Source organism: Rhamphochromis sp. 'chilingali' (genome assembly GCF_963969265.1).
Source record: "Rhamphochromis sp. 'chilingali' genome assembly, chromosome: 14".
Classification (NCBI taxonomy): domain Eukaryota; kingdom Metazoa; phylum Chordata; class Actinopteri; order Cichliformes; family Cichlidae; genus Rhamphochromis; species Rhamphochromis sp. 'chilingali'.
In genome coordinates, this window is record NC_137941.1 from 35,380,965 (window position 1) to 35,407,140 (window position 26,176).

Consider the following 26,176-nt stretch of genomic DNA (forward strand, 5'->3'; position numbering starts at 1 on the left):
AAAACATATTCATAGTTTTCATTTTTGACACTTGCTCTACCCAACAGTTTGAGACTTAATGCATTCAGTCTGATATTTAAAATTAAGTTTAAAATATACTAAGAGGTAGAAGAGTGCTGTCCAAGAAACTGAGCAGCACCCTCAAACTCCCAGCCTCTACTAGCACCCGATCTGGGAATATAAAGAATGGGGAATTTATATGTATTTACATGCCTGATCTCTGCTTACCTGTAGAAGTCATGCCAGGTTTAGGGTTGGGTTAGGGATAGATTAGGGATTTAGGGTCAGAGGGGTTAGTAGGCAATTTTTTTATGTGCGTATCTGTCCCAAATTGATCTATTTCAGCTGTTAGAAAGACCAGTTTTTATTAGTTTTTGACACATATATTTATATTTCAGTTAGCAAAACAATGGTCTGAAAGTGACCATTTAAAAAATATTTCTTTTTTAATTTTAATGTCAAAAACTAAAATTTCATGTTTTAGGGTTGCACAGCGTCAAAGTGTTAGCACGGTTAGCCTGTTAGCGCGTTAGTGCCGTGCAGCCCCTAACATGGGCCAATCCGTGCTAACAGAGATCTGCCGCGTGAATGCGGTTATGACGTTAACGTCATTATAACGAGAGTAACTCTGACAGCACTAATTCTAATGTATAAAACTAAAATTTCACAGCACTCACTATATATGGGTAAACTTTGGACCATAAAACATTTAAGAAAATTGGAGTTGTTTAAGTAGAAATGTTACCAAACATGTAATAAAATAATAATAATAATACATTTTATTTATAGACGCCTTTCAGACCCTCATGGATGTACTGATTTGAGATGGAATGACTGATATAATAGAAGAACATATTCTTTAAAGAATACTATATTGAAATTACTCTTCAAACAAACAGTAGAAAACTGATCTTTTTTTGCTGGGAAAAAGCCCAACATGAGCTCCATTAAAATGGCTTTGTGTCTTTTCTTTCTTGGTTGGTGCTCAACAGGAAGGAGTATACCTCCTGTCACCTGGAGATTGACAGCAGTCTTCATGCCGATGCTGGAGTGTACAAAGTGACACTAGAAAACAAGCTGGGAAGTGCCAGTGCCACCATCAATGTCAAAGTCATCGGTATTTAAACACACATGGCCAGTTTGTACATCACTGGAGAGACACACTGAACCTGGAGCCGATGTTTTTTCATGTCTCTATGTCTTTGTGTTCAGGGCTTCCTGGTCCTTGCAAGGAAATTGTGGCTTCTGAGATCACAAAGAGCTCCTGTAAAGTTTCATGGGATCCACCAGATTATGATGGTGGTAGTCCAATTCTTCACTATGTCTTGCAGGTCTGAGATGGCAGCGTGTTTTTACTGATCACGTTAGAAATCTGACAGTGAAAATAAAATGCTCATGTGTTTTTTCATTTGTTCCTTTTGTGGTGCCGCACAGCGGCGTGAGGCCGGCAGGAGGACATACGTCAACATAATGTCAGGAGAGTGCAAGGTGAGCTGGGTGGTCAAAGATCTCATCCACAATGGAGAGTACTACTTCAGGGTCCAGGCCGTTAACAAGATTGGAGGAGGAGAGTTCATCGAGCTCCGCAACCCAGTCATCGCCGAGGACCAGAAACGTAAGGAAATCGAATCTGGTGATGTCATACAAGGATTATACTTCCTGCTGTGAGAATGCCAGTAGAGAATATGATCACTTGGGATGGAGATGGAGATTAGCTAAAGTATTCACCCTTAACCATTCGAGGGATAGCAGCAGGAGTCAGCACAGATGATACTGTGTGATTTTCCCAGTTTAAGATTGATTATTATTTCTTAAAGTTTTATAGCACTTGTACTCAGTGTTGGGGAGTAACGGAGTACATGTACCAGCGTTACGTATTTAAAATACAAAATATGAGTAACTGTATTCCATTACAGTTACTGTTTAAAAAGGTGGTATTTAGAATACAGTTACTTTGTTGAAGTAAAGGGATTACACAGCGTTTTTTTCCTGTTTCATATGTTAGGCTATGCCCTCTCTATTTTGGTGATTCCACGCCGATGGAAACCCAAACAAAACACGCATTAGGAGGCTCTAATGTCTTTGTCTCAATCTCGCGGCCCATGTCACCCCTAGTTGCATAATGACATGAAGAAATATTTTTTTTAATTATTACCATCCATCCATCTTCATCCGCTTTATCCGAGGCCGGGTCGCGGGGGCAGCAGCCTAAGCAAAGAGGCCCAGACCTCCCTCTCCCCAGCCACCTCCTCCAGCTTATCCGGGGGAATACCAAGGCGTTCCCAGGCCAGCCGAGAGATATAATCTCTCCAGCGTGTCCTGGGTCTGCCCTGGGGCCTCCTCCCGATGGGACATGCCTGGAACACCTCACCCAGGAGGCGCCCAGGGGGCATCCTTGTCAGATGCCCGAACCACCTCAGCTGACTCCTTTTGATGTGGAGCAGCAGCTGCTCTACTCTGAGCCCCTCCCGGATGGCCGAACTTCTCACCCTATCTCTAAGGGAGAGGCCAGCCACCCTTCGGAGGAAGCTCATTTCTGCCGCTTGTATCCACGATCTCGTTCTTTCGGTCACTACCCACAGCTCGTGGCCATAGGTGAGGGTAGGGACATAGATCGACCGGTAAATTGAGAGCTTCGCTTTTACACTGAGCTCCCTCTTCACCACGACGGACCGGTGCAGCGTCTGCATTACTGCAGCTGCAGCCCCAATCCGTCTGTTGATCTCTGGCTCCCTTCTCCCATCACTCGCGAACAAGACCCCGAGATACTTGAACTCCTCCACTTGGGGCAGGAACTCATCCCCGACCCGGAGTGGGCACTCCACCCTTTTCCGGCTGAGAACCATGGCCTCAGATTTGGAGGTGCTGATCCTCACTCCCGCTGCTTCACACTCGGCTGCGAACCGTTCCAGTGCGAGCTGGAGGCCCGCCCCCGATGAAGCCAACAGAACCACATCATCCACAAAAATCAGAGATGAATTCTGAGGCCACCAAAGCGAAAGCCCTCCGCCACTTGGCTGCGCCTATAAATCCTGTCAATAAAAATTATGAACAGAACCGGAGACAAAGGGCAGCCCTGGCGGAGCCCATCACCCACCGGGAACGAGTCCGACTTATTGCCGGCAATGCGAACCAAGCTCTTGCAACGGTTGTATAGGGATCGAATGGCCCGTAGCAATGGGCCAGACACCCCATACTCCCGCAACACCTCCCACAGGACACCCCGAGGGACACGGTCGAATGCCTTCTCCAAGTCCACAAAACACATGTAGACTGGTTGGGCAAACTCCCATGCACCCTCAAGTATCCTCGAGAGGATAAAGAGCTGGTCCAGTGTTCCGCGACCAGGACGAAAACCGCATTGTTCCTCCTGTATCCGAGGTTCGACTAGCGGACGAACTCTCCTTTCCAGCACCCTGGCATAGATTTTCCCAGGGAGGCTGAGGAGTGTGATCCCCACCCTCCGGTCCCCCTTCTTAAAGATGGGGACCACCACCCCAGTCTGCCAGTCCACAGGTACTGCCCCTGATCTCCACGCAACATTGCAGAGGTGTGTCAACCAGGACAGCCCTACAACATCCAGAGCCTTCAGGAACTCGGGGCGGACCTCATCAACACCAGGGGCTCTGCCACCAAGGAGTTGTTTAACTGCCTCAGTGACCTCGCCCCCGGAAATTGGCGGGTCATTCCCCTCATCCCCAGACTCTGCTTCCTCCTCGGAAGACATGTCAGTGGGATTAAGGAGGTCCTCAAAGTATTCCTTCCACCACCTGACAATTTTCTCAGCCGACGTCAGCAGCGCTCCGCCAGCACTATACACAGTGCAGGTAGAGCACCGCTTTCCCCTCCTGAGACGCCTGACGGTTTGCCAGAATCTCTTCGAGACAGTCCGAAAGTCTTTTTCCATGGCCTCTCCGAACTCCTCCCACACCCGAGTTTTTGCTTCAGCCACTGCCCGAGCCGCATTCCGCTTGGCCTGTCGATACCTGTCAGCTGCCTCCGGAGTCCCACAGGCTAACCAAGCCCGATAGGACTCCTTCTTCAGCCTGGTGGCTCCCTTCACCTCAGGTGTCCACCATTTGGTTCGGGGATTACCACCACGGCAGGCACCAACCACCTTGCGGCCGCAGCTCAATGCAGCAGCTTCGGCAATGGAGACGCTGAACATGGTCCATTCGGACTGAATTTCCCCAGTCTCCCTCGGAATGCTGTTGAAGCTCTGCCGGAGGTGTGCGTTGAAGACCTCGTGGACTGGGGCCTCTGCTAGACGTTCCCAGCACACCCTCACTACGCGTTTAGGTGCACCAGGTCTGTCCAGCGTCCTCCCCCGCCACCTGATCCAACTCACCACCAGGTGGTGATCAGTTGACAGCTCAGCCCCTCTCTTTACCCGAGTGTCCAGAACATATGGTCGCAGGTCTGGTGATACGATTACAAAATCGATCATCGACCTACGGCCTAGAGCGTCCTGGTGCCACGTGCACTTATGGACACTCTTATGTTCGAACAGGGTGTTCGTTATGGCCAAACTGTGATTAGCACAGAAGTCCAATAACAAAGCACCGCTCGGGTTCAGATCAGGGAGGCCGTTCCTCCCAATCACGCCCCTCCAGGTCTCGCTGTCGTTACCCACGTGAGCATTGAAGTGTCCCAGCAGGACAACAGAGTCTCCAGATGGAGCACCTTCCAGCACCCCCCCCCCCAGGGACTCTAAGAAGGCTGGGTACTCCGAACTGCCACTCGGCGCATAAGCGCAGATGACAGTCAGGACCCGTTCCCCGACCCTAAGGCGCAGGGAACAAACCCTCTCGTCCACCGGGAAAAACCCCAAAGTACCGGCAGCAAGCCGAGGAGATATTAGAATACCCACCCCAGCCCGCCGCCTCTCACCAGGGGCAACTCCAGACTGAGACAGAGTCCAGCCCCTCTCCAGGAGACTGGTTCCAGAGCCCAAGCCATGTGTAGAGGTGAGCCCGACTATATCTAGCCGGTACCTCTCAACCTCACGCACTAACTCAGGCTCCTTCCCCACCAGAGAGGTGACATTCCATGTCCCTATTGCCAGTCTTGGCAGCCGGAGGTCAGTCCGCCAGGGCCTCCGCTCCTGGCCGCCACCCGGCACACAATGCACCCGACCCCTATGGCGCCTCCTGCGGGTGGTGGGCCTGCGGGAGGATGGGCCCATGTCTCCTCTTCAGCTTGTCACCGAGCAGAAACGGAAGCTGGAAGCATGTAAATATAATAATAATAATAATAATAATAATAATAATGGATTGCATTTATATAGCGCTTTTTCGAGAACCTCAAAGCGCTTTACAATTCCACTATTCATTCACTCTCACATTCACACACTGGTGGAGGCAAGCTACGGTTGTAGCCACAGCTGCCCTGGGGCAGACTGACAGAAGCGAGGCTGCCATATCGCGCCATCGGCCCCTCTGGCCAACACCAGTAGGCAAGTAGGGTAAAGTGTCTTGCCCAAGGACACAACGACCCGGACAGAGAGCCCAGGGATCGAACCGGCGACCTTCCGGTTACAGATGCGATTCCCAACCCCCTGAGCCACGGTTGCCCGTTAATAATAATAATAACCACTGCAGCCTGACGAGCCCAGCTGTAAGTAAGCTATTAAGACTCGACTGTACACCGTGTTCCTGTTTTCCTCTGAAACAATAAGTTCTGTTGGAGCAGCCTTTCAACGCCTCTCTGTCTGAAACTTGACCCAGACAACAAAGTAAAGCTCGTTTTCAGCTACGAGCCCGACACGAACCCGACGTATCAGCCAGAGGTCCCTGTACTACAGTTCGGAGCCACGGACCTGTTTTATATATGCGCAGAATAGTTTTCTATACGAGATCGCTGCAAAAAGTGCAGCCTTACCTAATGTCCACCTACTGTTACTCATTTATATCAAGATTCTAGTTGGTGTTGGTATGAAAATGAATATTTAGTTTTCCTAAGTTTTCAATGTTTGACATTTTGCTTCCAAGAGAAATCTAACTGAATGCAAAATCTTGTTCCAGATGCTCCTGACCCACCAGTGGATGTGGAAACCCACAACCCAACATCCAGTACTGTTACTCTAACCTGGAAGCCTCCCATGTATGATGGTGGCTCCAAAATCATGGGCTACATCCTAGAGAAGCAGCAGAAAGGAGAGGACAAGTGGGAGAGGTGCAATGACTTCCTGGTGCCTGTAGTATCCTACACCGTCAGAGGATTGATTGAAGGAAAGAACTTCACCTTTAGAGTCAGAGCTGAAAATGCTGCTGGGATCAGTGAGCCATCACGCAACACGCCATTTATCAAGGCCGCTGATACCATTGGTATGTATCAGCTGTGTGGTCTCGTTCTCTCTCGATCTATCTCTCACTTTCTTTATTTCTAGGTACGCATTTCGGTTTGTCTGATTTTATTTCTCTCTTAGATCCTCCAAAGGTTTTCCTGAGTGGCAGCTTGCAGTCTGGTCTCGCCGTGAAGCGAGGCTACGAGATCTGCCTGGATGCCAACATTTCAGGATCTCCGTACCCTCAGATCACCTGGTACTGGAACAACCAATCAATTCAGCCTGAGCCACTCCGGAAGAGACCTGAAAAACCCCTGAAGAAGAAGGTGGAAAAGAAGGAAGAGGAAAAGAAGGAGGAAAAGGAGAAAGAAGAGGGGACAGCTGAGAAGAAAGAGGAGAAGGAGGGAGAGGTGAAAGAACCTGAGGAAAAAGAAGGCGAGGTGAAAAAAGAAGGCGAGGTGAAAAAGGAGGAGGAAGTTCCACAACCAGAGGTCGAGGAGCCAGACTACCCCACCATAAATGAACGCCTGGCCATCGACAATAGCCACAAGGGTGTATCCTCTATCGTTATCAGGGACTCGATTCGCCCTGATCATGGTGTCTACATGGTGAAGGTGGAGAACGACCATGGCATTGCCTCGGCAACCTGCGAGGTCAACATACTCGGTGCGAGTTCTTTTGTGTTTTCTATAACCAAAGCTTTATACTTTAAAGCTAATCATGTGTTAAAAAAAGATACAAAAAGTTCAAATCTGAACATTTATTCTGTCTACAGATACTCCCGGGCCTCCCGTAAACTTTAGATTCGAGGAGGTGAGGAAGAACTCTGTGATCTGCAAGTGGGATCCCCCTCTGGATGATGGTGGCAGCGAGATTCTCAACTACACCCTGGAACAGAAAGACAACTCCAAGCTGGAGATTGGTTGGAGCACCGTTACCGCAATATTGAAAGGATGTCGTTACTTGGTGCCCAAACTCATTGAAAAGAAGGAGTACATCTTTAGGGTCGTGGCTGAGAACAAGTATGGTGCAGGCCCACCCTGTGTCTCCAAACCGGTCATTGCCAAGAATCCTTTTGGTATGGGTGCATTTATTATTATTCTGGTCTATGCTGTAAGCTAGTTTTTGGTTTTGTTTTATTTGTTTGTTGTTTTTTTCAGCTTGGTTTGTAAAGTTTTAAAGCACAAAAATGTTTGTAACTGATTAAAGGTCAACTGAAATTAAATATATGTCATTATGTAGATTAATTAACAGATAACTGTGCTATTAATGAACTTAAAGGTATATAAACAATAGTAACATACCACTTATTTTTGTTCTGCTATTTCATCTCGGTATGTCCTTAGAACCTCCCGAAGCACCTGATAAACCACAAGTTGATGACATCACAGCCAATAGCATGCTGGTCACATGGAATGAACCAAATGATAATGGCAGCCCCATCTTGGGATACTGGGTGGAGCGCCGTGAGATCAACAGCTCACACTGGGCACGTGTAAATAGGTGAGAAAACCATACAATGTAACCATTTTCTTTCTTTCTTTTCCAATTTGCAACAAGACACATGAAAGTGCATATTGGCTTGTGTGAGGGTAATAACAAAGCCTTCATGGTACCTTTGGTCTTCAGGAACATCATCCCTGTCCCTGAGCTAAATGTTGAAGGTCTGATCGAGGGGCTGACTTACATCTTTAGAGTTGCTGCCGAAAACCAGGCCGGCCCTGGAAAGTTCAGTGTTCCCTCTGAACCCAAGACTGCCCAGCCAGCAATTTGTACGTAAACTGTTCTAAATCCTTTGTTCGACAGAACTGTGAGTTGTCACTAAATGTTTTATTCTTAGTTATATCCATCTATAACATTTATTTAATATTTGAAAAATGAGCAACTGGCAATTTTTAGAATTTAGAAGTATGAAGAAGAAAAAGTTATGGTAAAATTATTTGCTCCTTTTAAGATTTTCTTTTGGGTTTTTTTAATACTTGTCACATTTATATGTTTCAGATAAAATTTCAAACAAATTTTAATATTAGAAATTGGTAACCTGAGTAAATAGAAAATATTTTTTAAAAGATTATTTCATTCACATTCACATTACAGGGCCTCGAAAGAGTCCTGTATTGTTATTTTTCATCACTACCTCCCTGAGTCGGGAGGGGATCATTGGTGCGTGTGCTGCCTTCCTTGGATGTGGTAGTCGTTTGTCAGGTTCTCTCTGGAATCGAACCCTGATTCCCCATTATCTGTGGTCAAACATGGCAGGCAGATAAAGTGCCATCGAAAGTTAATATGGCAAGCATTCGAATGAGACATCGCCGCCGTGGAGGGAAAGGGTTACAGTTTAACATTTTGAAGAGTCCTGTTGCATCTGGCATAAAATGAGCAAATGAATGGAACCATGAATTCTCTTCTCTACTAGAAAATCCTGAAAGAGAATATTCAGCCATCACTTTGTGCCCTGAAGCTCAAGCGCACCCAGGTTATGGAGCAGTACGATGATACAAAACACACCAGCAAGTTCACGTTTGGATGGCCTAAAAAGCCCAACTGAAGGTTTAGGAGTAGCCAAGAGTAACTCCAGACTTAAAACATATAGAAATGGATTGACATGACTTCAAACAGGGCAATATGGCTGAATTCAAACATATCTGCAAAGAAGAGTAGACCAAAATTCTTCCACACCAATATAAAAGATTCATTGCCAGTTATTGCAAACACCTGATTGCAGTTCTTTCTGCGAGAGGTGGTAGAACCAGCTGTTAGGTTCACTTTTTCATATAGGGCCAGGTAGGTTTGGATTCTTGTACTAAATGAAATCATCATGAAAAAAACAGCATTTTCTATTTACTTATGTTGTCTTTGTTAAATACAATTTGTTTGATGATCTAAAACATTAGATTAGATGATTTCCAAGTGTTTTTTTGTTTTAGTATAATATTCGAACTGAATTACTTCCTACCTCATCTGGGTATAGTTATTCTCACTGAAATATAGTCAATCATAGGGTGAGATTCATCTGTGTTTACTTTGACCCTACAGTGCCTCCAGGTCCTCCAGTTGCCCGAGTGGCAGCAACTACTGACCACTCCATCGAAGTTGAGTGGGACCCGCCTGCTGACAATGGAGGTGGGGAAATCCTGGGATATCATGTGGATAAGGTGAAAAAAGTTACTTCTCATAGGTTTTTAACTTTGTTTTTGAGATTCTGTCATGTTAGAAGTTGATTTCAGTCCTGATGGATGTTCTTGTTTGTTTTGTGGTGTTATTCAGGCTATGGCTGGTACCAAGGACTGGTCAAGATCTACGGAACGTCCGTGGAAGACTCGGAACTTCACTGTTTATGGAGTCAGAGAGGGAGCAAAGTACACGGTCAGAGTCATTGCCTGTAATGCTGCTGGAGAGGGAACACCAGGATTCACAGAGTCTGTATTCGTCAGAAATCCTGCAGGTTAGCTGAAAAACTCAGAAATTTTTTTTTAAAAATGTAGAAATTTGAACCAGTGTTCAATTAGATCAAATCTTGTTTAATTTCGTATTGATGTATATCTTCTTCTTCTTGTATTTTATTTGTTTGTTTTTCATTCTTTGCTTCTTTGCTGGTCATCACTAACAGAGATCCCAGTAATTGAATTGGATCTGTCTGTCAAGAATGGCGTCGTGATCAGAGCTGGAGAAAACCTCCTTATACCTGCTACAGTCACAGGTAAACCCTACCCAGCCATCACCTGGACCAAGGATGATGGCAAACCCGACAAAGACCGTGCGGAGATCCTCACTGAGGACAACAACAGCATCTTTTCAGTCAAGAATGTCCAGAGGAAAGACTGCGGAAAATATCAAATCTCCGCTTGCAACCCCAGTGGCATCAAGTCTGCATGGACCAGAGTGGAGGTCATGGGTGAGTCCAGGACGTTAGAATTCAGTCTGAACTTGTAATTAGTTGAACAAATGATCAAACAGGATAATATTGTTTTATTTTCAGATGTCCCGGGACCTGTCACAGACCTGAAGCCTGTTGTTGTCACTCGTAAGATGATCTTTCTGAACTGGGATGACCCTGAAGACGATGGAGGCAGTGACTTGACCGGCTTCCTCGTGGAGCGAAGAGATCCCAAGATGCACACATGGAGGCAACCTGTTGAAACCGCCTCGTCCAAGTGTGAGTGTGTGGGCATTATGGAGGGACAAGAATACCTGTTCCGTGTCATCGCCAAGAACAAATATGGCCTGGGCCCACCTGTTGAGCTAGGACCCATCAAGGCTGTAGACCCACAGGGTGAGTGCTACGTTTATTTTCATTCTATGGATGTTGGGGATTTTGTGTTTAGAAGCAGTGTGAAATGTGGAAGTGTATTTGAAACAAGTTTCTTGTGTGGTTTTGCAGGCCCGCCATCATATCCTGAGAAGTTCCACTACACTGAACGCACAAAGAACTCCATCACGTTCGCCTGGAAACCACCACGTAATGATGGCGGCAGCCCTATCATTGGTTACTTTGTTGAGAAAAAGAGGCAGGACCAGCAGGCCTTTGAGCCCTGCAACACTGAGATCTGTCCCAACATGACTATGACTGTGGAGGGCCTGGATGATGCCTGGATGTACGAGTTCAGAATCAAGTGTGCCAACCTTATTGGAGAGAGTGAGCCATCCATCCCACTGACTGTGGTTATCCAAGATGATGAAGGTAAAGCCTGAAAACTTCTACTTGTTCAAGTAATGGATGGAAGAGTTTTCTCCAGAGAAATGTATATAAAATAAAGAGGTCAACCCTGGTGGACGCTAATAACTTGGCTCATGGCTCATGCATTCTGATTTGGTTGATTTCTGTCTTGCCTTTCTCAGTGTCTCCTGAGATTCACATGCTGAAGCAGTTCAAAGGGGACACCATTACTGTGAAGAAGGGTGAATCCATCGAGATCCCAGCTGATGTCCTGGGACTCCCCATCCCTAAGATTGAGTGGTCTAAGGATGACGTAGTGATCGAGAAGCCTACTGAGACTCTACTGATGGAGACAAATGTGACTGGCAGAATGAATTGCAAGACCATGCTGTCCATCCCAGCAGCCAACAGGAGGGACCGTGGCAGTTACACTGTGGCTGCCTCCAACAACATGGGTTCAGCCACGCACACGGTCTATGTCATGGTGCTTGGTGAGTTGAAATCATGTCACTGTGGTGGTACTTTATAACATAAAATATGGTGTTATGTTATTAGTTATGCTAGTTCTGTTTGTATCAGAGTAACCAGCTGACAGTGTCCTGACTGAACTCATGCTCTTCTCTTCAGACCGACCAACTCCACCAAGGAATGTGACAGTAACCAATATCAGAGGTGAGTCCTGCTACCTCAACTGGGACGCACCACTTGATAATGGCGGAAGTGAACTGACCAACTACATCATTGAGAAGAAGGAAGTGGTAACAGAGGTGCCTGAGGTGGAAGAGGGACAGGAAGCTCCACCTGAACCGCAGTGGGAGGAGGTTACAAATAGTATAATTGAGAGAAAATATGGGGTATGTCTTTATAATAGTAGCACCAACTACAAGTTATATTAATAATAATAAATGTAGTCCAATTGGTTTCCAATGGTAACATCACCTACATCTTTTGAAGGTCTGGAACCTGGAAGACAAAAAGACCTACCTTTTCCGGGTACGGGCTGAGAACCGCTACGGTAAATCTGATCCCTGCACAACTGAGGAAGTTCAAATTATAGACCCCTTCGGCCTTCCTGGCCCTCCAGAGAAACCAACAATTGCAGAGTACTGCAAGACCTCCATGACTCTAACCTGGGAACCTCCCAGAGATAATGGAGGCTCCACGATTATTGGTTACTGGCTGGAAAAAAGAGAGAAAGGTACTGCTTACTGGGCTAAAGTCAATAAGATGCCCATCACAAAGAGGGGCATGAAAGGCTGGGAGTACCAGGTGAGCTGTGGGGCTTTCTAGTAATTTTAGCATTTATTTTAAGGAAAGCACTGCCTCGGTGTGTACAACTCCTTGTTTAGAAATTGAATACTGTTGCATTATGTGTCTCTCAGGTGACACGTCTGTTTGAAGGAACAGAGTACGAGTTTAGGGTCGCAGCCTGTAATTCAGCAGGAACCGGACCTTTCAGTGGACCATCTGACTCTGCCTTTGCTGTTGACCCTCTCAGTAAGTAAAGGACAATGCATGTCTTTTTAAAACCCACCAGCTTACTTAAGTCTGGTGTTGGCCACCAGATTCAGGGGGATGATGAATGATAGAATTTGGATACTTTTTTCACATTCTGTTGCTTTTCCCTGCAGCTCCTCCAAGCATGCCTGCTGCTCCCGAGGTGGCCGATAAGACAAAACACAATGTCACACTCTCCTGGAAACCACCAGAGAGTGATGGTGGCAGTCCCATCAAGGGCTACATTATCCAGATACAGGATGAGGGGACATCAGACTGGGTGAGAGTAAATGATCCTGAAACCCTGCACCCCACTACTGAGTTTACAGTGCCAAGCCTCCGCGAGCTGAAGCGCTACCGGTTCAGGATCATTGCTGTCAATGACATTGGAGAGTCTGATCCCAGCCCCCGCACTAGTGAAGTTCTTATTGAGGATGTCCAACGTATGTCTGAATTTAAAGTAATTTTCCCTACAATAAGTAGATACTGTGTATTTCATCCACTGATGTGTTTATCAATTCCTACTCAACAGTTCCACCTTCAATCACACTTGATGTGATGGCAGATGACCTGGTTTCCATCCGTGCTGGAGATCCCATTAGAATCCCCACCACCATCAAAGGCCGGCCCACTCCTAAGGTAACCTGGGACTTTGACGGCAAAGCCAAGTCGCACAAGAAAAACAAACTCCACACACTGCCTGTGGACTCTGAGGTGAGACCTTAATACCACATTTTCAGGAAAAAAAAAATCACCTTTCTGAAGAGTTCTTGCCCTTCTTTCCCTTATTTTTCACTTGTCTGTTACAATTTTATGAAACCATTGCATTATTATGTTTGTGTTTGTATATCTTACAAAATACATAAGACAATTCTTTAAATATTTTTTTGTTTTGCTTGTTCAGGTGGAGTCCACAGACACCACTTCTGTTGTGACTATACCTGTCAGTCTGAGGACTCACTCTGGACGTTACACCATCACAGCCAAGAACAAGTCTGGACAGAAACACCTCAACATCAGGGTCATTGTCCTCGGTATGTTTGTGACTTTTTTTTAAGAGAAGCATACTTATAGATGACTAGCAATGGCAGAGTGGCATCTTTTTCCTGTGTCCTAAATGTTTTACTGTGCTTGTGCCTGCAGATGTTCCCGGACCTCCAAAGGACTTAAAGATTACTGACATCACCCGATCAACCATGAGGCTGATCTGGAAGCTCCCCAATACAGATGGAGGAGAGCGAATCAAGAGTTACTTTATTGAGAAGAAATCTGTGACCGACAAGGCCTGGACCAAGGTAAACATCACCTTGTTGTCAGTTTCTCTATTCTATTTTGCTAAGTTTCAAAAGTAATGTATGGAAATAGTCCCTTTGATTAGATGTTGCAGGAATGGATAGAGACTCCCAGGCTAAATAGTAAGCTGCTTCTATGATTCTAATATGTCCATGACTCAGAAGCACTAGATATAACAGCTAAGTTTAACTTTAAGATTCTGCTGTTTGTGATTGATTAGCTGCGTTTTTTGCTTTGTTATCAGGTTAATGTAGCCTGTGCTAGCCAGGCCTACGTGGTGCCAGGACTGCTAGAGGGTCAGGACTACCTGTTCAGAGTGCGAGCAGAGAACCGATTGGGATTCGGCCCGTTCACTGTCACCACTGAACCTGTCCGGGCCAGAGACCCCATCTGTGAGGACTTGTTTGGAATTTCAGCTCCAGATATGCAGCACATACTTCCAAAGTTTATATGAATTGCCCTAACATTAACCATCCTCTTTCTCAGACCCACCTGACCCCCCCACCAAGCTGAAGGTTAACCTGGTGACAAAGAACACTGTCACCTTGAGCTGGGAGGCTCCCAAAAATAATGGTGGCTCTCCTGTGAAGCATTACATCATTGAACGATTGAGCTGGGACACCACCGGCAAGGAGAAAGAGACCTGGAAACAGTGCAACAAGAGAGATGTGGAAGAGCTCACCTTCGTGGTGGAGGATCTCAAAGAGGTCAGGCTTTCCTCTTCAAAGTATTCCTCCATGTACTGCTTGTTTCCTGTATTAATTAGAATCACATTTATGAATACATGGCTGGAGAAAGGCATATTTTAAATGTCACTTTTTGTCCTAGTTTTAAGATTGATCATTTTCTTTCTGGAAGTTATTTAAGATGATTTCTAGAAAACTCAAACTGATAACTGATGAAAATGTAATGCAATAAAAGTTGATTCTGTTCATCGGGGTGTAGCGTTTTCAGTGGGAGAAACGTTTCGTCACTCATCCAGCTGACGTCTTCAGTCTCAGCTGACTGCAGGTTTCCCACCTTATAAACAGGAAATTTGCCCAATAACTGAAACAAGCACCACCAGTGAAAAATGGTCAGTTTCAAGATCATTAATATGCAAATTCTCATGACCACTGATCAATGGCCATGAGTCCCATTCACAGAGAGTTGGGGAATGGCTGCAATCACAGCATTGTAAGATGGTGACAGATGTACCCTTAGGCCCCCTCCTCGATTCAGAGATGGTCTTTCCCTTTTCACGTAAATGGCCTCCTTGACTCCGCCCTCAAACCAGCGTCCCTCCCTGTCCAGGATGTTACATCCTCATCCTTGAAAGAGTGTCCACTGGCCTGTAGGTGTAAATAGACTGCAGAGTCCTGGCCTGACGAGGTGGCTCTTCTGTGTTGTGCCATCCACTTAGCCCAGGGGTGGGCAATTCCAGGCCCCAAGGGCCGGTGTCCTGCAGGTTTTAGATCTCACCTTGGGTCAACACACCTGAATCACATGATTAGTTCGTTACCAGGCCTCTGGAGAACTTCAGGACATGTTGAAGAGCTAATTTAGCCATTTAAATCAGCTGTGTTGGTTCAAGGACACATCTAAAACCTCCAGGGACACCGGCCTGGAATTGCCCACCCCTGTCTTAGCCAGAGGTTGTTTGTTTTCCCTGATGTATAAATCCTGGCATTCCTCCTGGCACGTAACAGCGTACACTATGTTACTCTGTTTGTGTCGGGGGACCCGATCCTTGGGGTGGACCAATTTTTGGCAAAACTCTTCTCCCACTGAAAACGTTACCTCCAGATGAACAGAATCAGCTTTTTGGGATTTCCTTAGCTGGATGATCAAGGATGCATTAAGATATAATGCAATAAAGATTGCTTCTTTTACTTTAAAGTTTTTTAAGATGATTAATATTTAGTGCATAATCTTTAACCCACTCTATCTCTTTGCGATGTTACTGTCATTTTAACTTGTATTTCTCCAACACAAAATTTGAGAATTAAGCCAAAATGTATCCTGCAGAGAGAGTTGCTTCTGAAGGACATCTATATTTTTTACAAAAAAAACTAACAACAAAAAATAACAGGAGAGGATAAAACCTGAGCTTTCAGCCCACTTTCCACAGTGATTTGGGAATTTCTACTGGAATTTTACCCAAACTTTGTGTTGACTGTCTTGTTAATCTACAGGGAGGAGAATATGAGTTCAGAGTAAAAGCTGTAAATGCTGCTGGACCCAGCCGACCCTCTGCCACCATTGGACCCATGGTCATCAAGGATCAGACATGTGAGCAACAGCCTCTTCAGCCAATGACAGGCTACTCATATTCCACTCTATTTGACCAGCACGTTTGTTTTTTCAGTCAAATATTCATAGGGGCTGTTTCACGAACATCTGTGGGTGCCTGAGAATGTTGCATTCAGTTAACTTTATGATGGTGATTAACAAACAGTTTGTTTTGTCGATCATAACAAACGGATCATCTCTCTGCAGGTCCGCCCACTATTGAACTACGTGAGGCTATGGAGGGAGAGGAGGGCTGTGACATCAGCATTGTCGCAAAAGTTAGCGGCTGTCCGTTCCCCAGCCTCGTTTGGCACAAAGCCAGTCTGGACAAACCTGAGGAGAAGTCTGCCATTCAGTATGACCAACACATCAACAAACTAGTAACCCAGGATAAGTGCACCCTTCTAATACAGCAAGCCAGCAGGCATGACAGCTCACTCTACAGCCTGACCGCCACTAATAGTCTGGGCACTGTTTGCAAGGGCATCAAGCTCTCAGTGTTTGGTAAGAAATTCAACCTAAAGATGTTACATGTGTCTTTTCAACTCTTAAAAAATATTTGGATTTTATTTCTCAACAAAGCTGAATCACAGCAAACCATATTTCTCATCAGATAATTTAATTTAAAGGCAACAGCAGTACAAGTTTCATTACCAGACGCTTGGCCTGGCAGAGCGCTGTGTCACCTTCAAATCAACAGCGCTATGCCCGACTCAAAGCCTTTGCAGTATCCAAAGTTCTTTGTCTAAAAAAGTTTGTAATGTTCAATTAAAAACAGCAATCTTCAGAGAGAATGAGAATGTCATTTTGTCCACTTGTATTTTGAAACAGAGACTCAGTTTATTCAAATTGTGTGATGTTCTCAAATCAAGGTTAAAAGTCTCGTAGCAGTTTAATTATCAGGTGATAGCAGGTTTGATCACTGGTTGAAGTGATTTCCAGGTCTCTTCAGATATACATATATGACTCAGCCTCCCTCCCTATGTAGGGCCTCCCGGTCCCCCAGTCGGACCAGTCAAGTTCACGGAGGTGTTTGCAGAAAGAATAGGCCTCGCCTGGAACCCTCCCATCGATGACGGTGGATCTAAGATCACCAACTACGTGGTTGAGAAGCGTGAGGAGAACAGGAAATCGTGGGTCCATGTCTCCAATGATCCCAAAGAGTGTACCTATGTGGTAACCCGGCTGACCGAGAACCATGAGTATGAGTTCAGAGTCATGGCTCAAAACAAGTTTGGAGTAGGCCCACCACTGGTCAGTGATCCAGAGAAGGCCAGAAATCTCTTCAGTGAGTTTAGACCATCACGTCTTCACCCTCATTACACAAATGAGGACAAATAACTTGTATTACACTTTGTTAATATTATCTATTACATGTTAAATTATTTATTTACGGTCCACTTACTGCATAACTTACCGTCATCATTTTCTAATATTAAAAAAACTACTGTCAGTTCTATGGTTTTATATATCAGGATACATTAAAAAAAGAAATTGGCCTTTAACAGGCCAAACATAGACAATATTACATATTACACTGTGTCACTAACACCCACAGCTCTAGAGGATTCTGATCTGTCTGTCTGGTAATTCATAGACAAATGATGTATTGATTATGGGTGGATCGTGGATAACAGCCCTGTCCTCTTGCAGCTGTCCCCGGTCGGTGTGAGAAGCCCACTGTGACCGAAGTCTGTCTGGAGTCAATGACTGTCAACTGGGAAGAACCCAAGTACGATGGCGGGTCCCCCGTCACTGGCTACATCATCGAGAAGAAGGAGACCACTGCCAAGCGCTGGATCCGTGTCAACCGTGAGCCCATTAGGGCACTGCCACTGGGCAACAACTGGGATGTCACTGGGCTACTGGAAGGGGCCCTATACCAGTTCAGGGTCATTGCTGTCAATGCTGCTGGCTGTGGACTGCCCAGTATACCTTCTGACCCCATACTCTGCAGAGACCCCATCAGTAAGACAGAAGCTATTATTGTGTTAAAGCATGTTAGCAGCAACATTGCAACAGAGATTAGATCCTGTTAAATGATTCTCGAGCAAAACTAAAATAAATGATCCCAAATGAAATGTCAAACTCCAGACAGCAAATTGTGTTGGTGCTGAAACATGTTTTACCATTGTGTATGCTTCTAATCACATTTGTGATTTAGCAGAAACTGGAGCTTTACAGTATTTCAATTTGTGCATGCAGAGCCTCCTGGACCGCCCACTCCAAAGGTAACAGACTGGACAAAGTCTACAGTTGAGCTCGAGTGGATACCGCCTCTGGTGGACGGAGGGTCAAAAGTCACAGGCTACATTGTGGAGTTCAAGGAGGTGAACAAGGAGGAAGAGGAGAAGAAAGCTCAGAGGAGGCTACTCCTGAGTGTAGCTGAAGAGGAGAAGGAAACAGAAACTGAAGAGGCCTGGGAGAAGGTAAAAAGAGAAACAGATTGTGACCAGGTGTTCGGCGGGGTTATAAAAGAAATCGAAAAATGACAACGCCACCTAGGGGAATTTCACCCCCAGGAAATATACATTTAAGAAAAATAGATAAAAGGAATAAAAAGAGGCCGCACAGATTCGAGGATGCACACCGAGGCAGGTTGGCTCCAATATTAATACAGTTTTATTTACGGTTAAAATAAATAAAATATTAGAAAGCAAAAGGTAGCGTCGTTGTTGACAGTGTCCTCAAGTTAAAAATAAAACAATCATGGAACTTGGACTTACCAGCAGCCGTGGACCCAAAAGAAAATCACACAAAAAGAAAATCACTACAGCCCACCCGGTGCTGTGCAAAAGAAAGTGTGAAAACGACCCCCCACCTGAGGTCCCAGGGCCACTGGCACGTCCTCCGTCCACTGAAATACAACACAGAGCAATACGTTAAAAGAATAAAAGGACACTGAGCGTCAGGCTCGCTACAGATCATAAAAACTAAAACCAACTGTGATTACTTTAATAAAAGACACACACACACACACACCAAACTGGAAGGCTTGCGCCCCACGAGTCAAACTACAACTCGTGCTGGTGGTAATTGTCCAGGTTCAAAATAAAATGGGCAGCAAAACACAGCTGATTTCCCACTTACTACTACTTACTTCCGAAAAGAAAACCTAATTTCTGCAGTTCAATAGGCTTCTGAACAAATGTAAACTTTTTAACATTATGCAAAATTGCAAAACGCTCAGCTGTGTCTCTAATAAAACCTCTGTAATTTGCTCTGCTTCAGTTCAGCAGCATCAGGTAATGTTCATTTATTGATTAATAGTTTTCTTCCTTCTTTTTTGATCTACTGCAGAATATTTTTGTAAAATCGTTTTTCTGTTTTAGCCTCAGCTACGTTGACACAAAGGCATCTGCTGTGATGCTCACACCTTAGATAAAGTCTCGAAAGTGTCAGCTTCCTTTTTATGGTTATAAAAATATGTAAATGTACTGATCTATGATCTGAATTATACTATTGACTGAGTGTCTGAGGCTAACAGTTACACAGTCATACCAAGACTCTGTCCTGATAGTTTCCACTTTCTCTTTTGTATCAGAGATACTGAGACAATATTCAGGATAAATAACCATGAAAACAATTTATTCAGTTTAGAGGTTTACACATCACATCATTATAATCACAGAGCCCGTTTCACTTGAATCGTCCACTTGATGGCGCAGTAGAGCAAATGAAGCATCACAATGCTTCGAACCATGAGTCGACCGGTTGGATGGAAGCTTCAGTTCATCTCACCATCACTACCTGTAGCTGTCATATGATCTACTCGCTTGCTGATCAATCCGTCGCGGTGTGCCAGCATTTACTGCTGCTTTGCGCCAAACGCACGGGAGGAACGATCCAGAAAAACACCGGCTTAGCTTTATACGGGCTGACAGCACCCTGCAATCAATATGCAGGAGGGTTCCCAATTAACCTAGTTGCGCAGGAGAGAGCGAGGGCGGTAGAGCGAGAGAGAAAGAGGAAAAGACTAACATAAGACACCAATGCATTAAATCTATGAAGAGATAGAGCACTATGGTTGTAATGATGCAGTAAAATAATGTAATCTGTGTATATATGTAAATGGTAAATGGCCTGCATTTGTATAGCGCTTTTCTAGTCCATAGGACCCCAAAGCGCTTTACACTACATTCAGTCATTCACCCATTCACACACACATTCACACACTGGCGATGGCAAGCTACATTGTAGCCACAGCTGCCCTGGGGCGCACTGACAGAGGCGAGGCTGCCGGACACTGGCGCCACCGGGCCCTCTGACCACCACCAGTAGGCAAACATGGGGTTAGTATCTTGCCCAAGGATATTTGGCATGCAGCCAGGATGCAGCCTGGGATCGAACCACCGACCTTCTGATTAGTGGCTGACCTGCTCTGCCACCTGAGCTACAGCCACCCACATCTTTACTTTACAGAGTGACATCAGTTGCTCTGAACTCATCTTTAATGTTGTAATGTTGACTTCAGGATTTGAGACATCTCCACAAAGCCAATGAAGATCCAGTATGTAGTGTTTTTAACATGATTAAATGAACGTTAATTTGCATTTCGCCTCTGCCCAGGCAAAGGACACTGAGATCAGAGGAACTAAATTTGTGGTGGCTGGCCTTAAGGAAGGTGGTCTGTACCGCTTCAGAGTCCGAGCTGTGAATGCTGCTGGAGTAGGAGACCCTGGATTAGTGTCTGAGCTAATTGAGGTCAAAGACAGAACAAGTAAGATACAGATCCAACTTTAACATCTGGCAAAGCAATATTTTTTGTTAATAACACAAACGTAAAAATTGTCCCCGTCTCGTGCAGTTCCTCCTGAGATGGATCTTGACGCCTCAGTGAAGGAGAAAATCGTAGTCCATGCCGGTGGCACCATCCGCATTATCGCCTACGTGTCCGGCAAACCTGCCCCACAGATCACTTGGTGCCGGGATGACAGTGAGGTGCCCAAAGAGGCCGTGGTGGAGACGACAGGCATCTCTAATTCACTGGTCATTAAGAACTGCAGACGCCAACACCAGGGCATTTATACACTAAGTGCAAAGAACGAGGGCGGAGAGAGGAAGAAGGCGGTCATTGTTGAGGTCCTGGGTGGGTAATCACATTCACCTCAAACAATTTGAACATGCTGATGCATAAAGAGCTGTCCCATCCACTTTCTTAACCGCGTATCCAAGTAGAATATGGAAGCTTTATGTGCAGAGTCTGACTCCGTCCTTATCTCTACAGACGTTCCTGGACCAGTTGGTCTTCCCTTCGCTGGAGAGAACCTGACCAATGACTCCTGCAAGCTGACCTGGTACTCCCCTGAGGATGATGGCGGCTCAGCCATTACCAACTATATTATTGAGAAGAGAGAGTCAGACCGCATGGGTTGGACCTCTGTATCTTACACAGTGACAAGAAACAATGCTGTAGTACAAGGACTCATCGATGGCAAGGGCTACTTCTTCAGGATTGCAGCTGAGAACATCATAGGCATGGGACCTTTCGTCGAGACCGACAAGATGGTTCTCATCAAAGATCCCATCTGTAAGTCCAACATGTAGTAACCTGAAAGGAAAAGAGTCCCTTATTTAACATTTTAGTTGTAACTTCTTTACAATTTTAAGGGTAATCACCAAACTAGAAAAAACATAATAGGAGTTATTACTGAATTGTTATATACAAAGTTTTTTCTTAAATCCTCATTTCAAATTTGCAACTATTAGGCATGAAATCTAGAAGACGCTGATTTTATGTCGTTTTAAAAATTAATTAATTCATCAATTAATTATTACAAATTTGTTTTAAATCTATGGAAGCGCAAAAATAGTTTTTCAATTATATACTTTCAATAATTTGAATGTTAATTATAACCTGGAAGTAAATCTTTTTTACAAGTCAACTCCTCACAATTTGTGCAGAATATCTACAGGAAAACAACAACAACCGCTCGTGAGGCACGAAACCCTTTGACAGTCATTTGGGTAGAACAAAAAAAAACTGCTGGCACTCTGTGTTTGTATCTTCTGCAGCTGTCCCAGAGCGTCCTGAGGATCTAATCATCACAGCTATTACCAAAGACTCCATCTCCATCACCTGGAGACCACCCAAATATGATGGTGGTGCAGATGTGACCAGCTATGTCCTTGAGTCCCGAATGATAGGCCATGACAGCTTTGTGAGAGTAGGCGGAGAGGACAAGCTGATGGACAGACGGTTCACACTAACTGGGCTGAAGGAAGGCTCAAGCCATGAGTTCAGAGTCTCAGCTGTCAACCAGGTGGGACAAGGCAAACCATCTTTTGCCACCAAACCTGTGCAGTGCAAGGATGAACTTGGTAAGTGACACAACATGACAACATTAATTTTATCATAAAAACTAGTGACTCACCAATGTGAAAACCAAGGATGGTAACTATGATTCAACATTGCTTATGAGGTATAACAGTTGTTTCAGCAAGTTGGTTTTGGGATGTAATTCGAGGTTTGTCAGTGTTTTGCCATGTAATGGCATAAAGAGATGTTTTAATGCTTCAGTTGTCAGCAAAGGCCAGAGCTTGTATGTTTTTATTCAGCCGTTCTATTCTGATAATGGAGATAACTTGAGTTTTCCTGGTCTCACGGATAAACTGATTAGATTCTGATTGTCAAAGATCACGGTTACCTTAATCTCACTAAACATACTTTTGGCCAATATGTTATTTGCTAATTATGAGAAAATTTAATACAAATATCTAAATGGCAGAGTCTCACCGTAGTGTGTGTGGAAGTCTTGTGTTAACCCTGCTTCTCCAAATAATGTGAAAAGACAAAATTATGACATTTTATATTCAAAAGGTCATATTCATGTGTAAAAATACATTTTTAGGTCAGGTTCTTCTAGGTCGTATTTGAGCAAATGAAGGGAAGTCCAAATATGGTTAGATACTGAACTGATGACATTCACTCATTTTTGAACCCCACCTTCATGTGTACAGATTGTGGGGTTTAAGCTACAGTATGTGTGAACATTCCTGTTGCCTATGTTTGTTCATACAGAATAACTGTAAATATATTTTTATTTTAAGTTATTTTTAAAGGCTTCAATGCATCTGTTGTATGATTTTCAACACACATGGACTGGAACTTGATCTTCGTGGTTGTTGTGGAAATACAATAAACAGGATTAAATAATTTGATATGAAGTAAGAAAATGTGACAAAATGTGCCATTATAACTGTTGTAGGTGTGGAAATGGTCTTTTAAATCAGAGAAAATGATCTAGGGGAAGATTTTCAGCTGATATAATAACTAGCTTAACTGTTACCCCTGCAGAGCCACCGACTCTGGACCTGGACTTCAGGGAAAAGCTCATGGTAAAGGTGGGAGACACCTGCATGCTGTCGGGACGCTACAGTGGCAAACCGGCCCCTGCTATCACCTGGGCAAAGAATGATGAGGACCTGAAGGCAGATGAGGAAATCAGCCTCCACAGCACCACCCACCACCTCAGCCTCAACATCAGCAAGGCCAAGAGAGAACACAGCGGCCGCTATTGTGTCAGCGTGGAGAATGCTGCTGGCACTCGCTCGGGAATCTGCACCATCACTGTGGTCGGTGAGTCACAGCAAAGAGCTAATGACCTGACCAGCTGTGGAACTAACACAACACAAAAGTAGCATTGATCCGAACCAACACCTAACACCAGAAATGAAGGATATGTTAATGGATGTATCGAGATGAGTAATCAGCTGCTTGTACATGACTCAAAATCAAATCAGAGGTTTAAAAACTAAAATTCAGAAAAGGCACTTAAAACAGTGCCTCTGTCTGTCTGAGCAACCCGTTCTCACTCCCAAAGCGTAACATTTTACGCTAGGTGACAAATCGTCACCATATTACGTTTTCGGCTACCCACCACGTTCCTAAATGACGACCTCGGAAAAAGAGGAAATATGAGAACCGTCTGGACTGAACCTACACATGTTCGCTCTTTTTCTTCAAATCGCTTAGAAACACGCTATTTAACATCATTAAAGTCCTGGTTAAGGTCAGGAATAAGGTTATGGTCAGGGCTAGGGATAAGGTTAGGTTTAGGGCTGGAATACAGGGCTGGAACGTCTACTACCGCGGGAGCGTCATTGCACTGGATTCCAGCCATAACCTGCCGCGTACCATAAGAACGCCGAAGGTCTCCTTTCACGTTCCTCAGGAACGCCGCGGGACGTGACAAAACGTCGACATGTTACGCCTCGGGAGTGAGAACGCTCTGGTCTGAGCATTTAAGACCGAATGGCCACGTGTAGTCTGGAAAAAGTCAAGATTTTTTAGACTACTTGGATACACAACACATCAAAATCAGACAGAAAATTAGAGTAGTAAGTATACTGGAGCTGCAATATGGACCATAAGAGAGATTTATGGTATATTATCAGGAAAAATGAGTGACAGATCCACATATGAGGGGCCTGAAAGGCTCTCTCTTTTTAAATACTATAGGAAACAAAAATAAGCAATCTGAGGGTGACGTACTGTTTGGGCAATGTGCAACATATTCAAGATAAGAAGAGGCCTGGTTTTTTCGAGAACTTGTATATAAGGAGGAAAGTTTTTTATTTGATTCTGGGGTTAACAGGGAGCCACTGATGAGAAGCTAATATGAGAACATTATAGCCTCTTTTTCTAGTTTTCTTTTCTCGTTTCTTTTGCTGCATTATTTTGGATCAAGCGAAGGCTTTTGGGGGAACTTAGAACAACCTGATAACTACAGTAACTGAGCCTAGAAGTAAAAAAGGCTTGAACTTGTTTTTTAGAATTACTCTGAAACAGAATGTTTCTATACTGCAGAAATACTAATGCTTTAGACTTTAGATATTTTCCTTTACTTAGCATGTTGAACAAGTAACTGTTTAAATGTGTAATAAATGTTACATTTGAGTATCCCAGTATTATAACCTTTTATAAGCCAAGGCGTGAAAATAAATGAAGATTTTCATGTTGCTGATCGCTGTAAATTATTTTCCTGTCAGACCGTCCTCAGCCACCAGAGGGACCCGTAGAGTTCAACGAAGTCTACAGGAATTACATGGTAATCACCTGGAAGCCGCCTCTGGATGACGGAGGCTGTGCTGTCTCCAACTACATCATTGAGAAGAGAGATACCAACAGAGACCTATGGATGCCTGTCACCTCATCCTGTACCAGAACCACCTGCAGAGTGAGTAGAGATATTTTAAGCACAGAAAATGTTGGAAACAGTGACGAGAAGTGCAAATCTGGGCCAGACTTTTAGTATGCACCTTATATGTAAGAAGATCCTGTGAAAATCTTTGATAAAAAAGTTTGTTTGAAATGCCTGAATTTTTACCATTCTGTTTTTTTATTCTTTTGTTATCAAGACAATAGTACAAAGGCTTTGATTACTAATATCCTTTCAGGTGCCAAAGCTAATCGAGGGCCGGGAGTACATCATTCGTATAATGGCTCAAAACATCTATGGCATCAGTGACCCTCTTCTGTCTACAGAGACTAAAGCTAGAGACATTTTCAGTAAGTGATATTCACAGAGAACGACACACAAAGCCAGCAAGCAATCCGCTTTTGTGTTTATAAAGTAAAAACAGCATGTAATTGCATTTCATTGTGTCTATTACAGAGACACCAGATGCTCCCAAGCAGCCTCTGGTGAAGGAAGTTTACCATGACTCTGCCCTAATCAGCTGGGAGCCACCTGCTGATGGAGGGAAACCAATCACAGGCTACATTGTGGAGAGGAAGGAGACCATGGCCAACAGGTTCATAAATACATATAACACTAATAATTTAGGGCCCAGGCAATGTTTGTAGGCTTTTCTTCTAATTGCTTTTTCGTGTACTTACACAGCCATGACTGGCATGTCAAAGTACACAATCCAGACTTGTAACACGCTTATGAATTATTAACAGCACATTTCAGCTAGTTGTTAAAGTTATTTGTTTTAGTTGCTGATAATGTAACTACTGCTCTGTGAGTGTGTAATGTTTTACCACTGGTCTTGTGTGGTGGGCACCAGTCTGTGGGAGCTATGTCAAACTCTTTCTTCCAGTGTGTGTGTGGCCTCACAAACTCTGATGCCACAGTCAGCCCAATGCCTAATAAATCAAACTTTTTTAGAAAACTGAGATTAAACCTGTTGCAACACAGCAGTGTGGTAGTTAGCTCTGTCACCCC

General features: G+C 44.5%; 1 protein-coding gene across 1 annotated transcript in view; it reads left to right on the plus strand.

The window, feature by feature from the left end:
* The window catches only part of ttn.2 (titin, tandem duplicate 2), a 218,262-nt gene that overhangs the window by 127,295 nt on the left and 64,791 nt on the right, over positions 1–26,176 (plus strand). The window contains exons 142-177 of the mRNA XM_080904000.1: positions 993–1,117; positions 1,213–1,331; positions 1,435–1,615; positions 6,024–6,326; positions 6,428–6,952; positions 7,062–7,364; positions 7,633–7,789; positions 7,916–8,058; positions 9,323–9,441; positions 9,554–9,731; positions 9,897–10,181; positions 10,266–10,559; positions 10,668–10,967; positions 11,126–11,434; positions 11,571–11,797; positions 11,898–12,212; positions 12,326–12,440; positions 12,575–12,883; positions 12,973–13,154; positions 13,345–13,474; positions 13,584–13,735; positions 13,978–14,125; positions 14,220–14,440; positions 15,908–16,004; positions 16,212–16,508; positions 16,993–17,292; positions 17,658–17,972; positions 18,210–18,358; positions 20,574–20,724; positions 20,812–21,093; positions 21,232–21,534; positions 22,020–22,325; positions 23,302–23,583; positions 24,996–25,183; positions 25,404–25,515; positions 25,622–25,760. Of these exons, the coding sequence (XP_080760126.1) occupies positions 993–1,117; positions 1,213–1,331; positions 1,435–1,615; positions 6,024–6,326; positions 6,428–6,952; positions 7,062–7,364; positions 7,633–7,789; positions 7,916–8,058; positions 9,323–9,441; positions 9,554–9,731; positions 9,897–10,181; positions 10,266–10,559; positions 10,668–10,967; positions 11,126–11,434; positions 11,571–11,797; positions 11,898–12,212; positions 12,326–12,440; positions 12,575–12,883; positions 12,973–13,154; positions 13,345–13,474; positions 13,584–13,735; positions 13,978–14,125; positions 14,220–14,440; positions 15,908–16,004; positions 16,212–16,508; positions 16,993–17,292; positions 17,658–17,972; positions 18,210–18,358; positions 20,574–20,724; positions 20,812–21,093; positions 21,232–21,534; positions 22,020–22,325; positions 23,302–23,583; positions 24,996–25,183; positions 25,404–25,515; positions 25,622–25,760 (8,061 nt within the window). The remainder of the gene's footprint in view (positions 1–992; positions 1,118–1,212; positions 1,332–1,434; positions 1,616–6,023; positions 6,327–6,427; positions 6,953–7,061; positions 7,365–7,632; positions 7,790–7,915; positions 8,059–9,322; positions 9,442–9,553; positions 9,732–9,896; positions 10,182–10,265; positions 10,560–10,667; positions 10,968–11,125; positions 11,435–11,570; positions 11,798–11,897; positions 12,213–12,325; positions 12,441–12,574; positions 12,884–12,972; positions 13,155–13,344; positions 13,475–13,583; positions 13,736–13,977; positions 14,126–14,219; positions 14,441–15,907; positions 16,005–16,211; positions 16,509–16,992; positions 17,293–17,657; positions 17,973–18,209; positions 18,359–20,573; positions 20,725–20,811; positions 21,094–21,231; positions 21,535–22,019; positions 22,326–23,301; positions 23,584–24,995; positions 25,184–25,403; positions 25,516–25,621; positions 25,761–26,176) is intronic.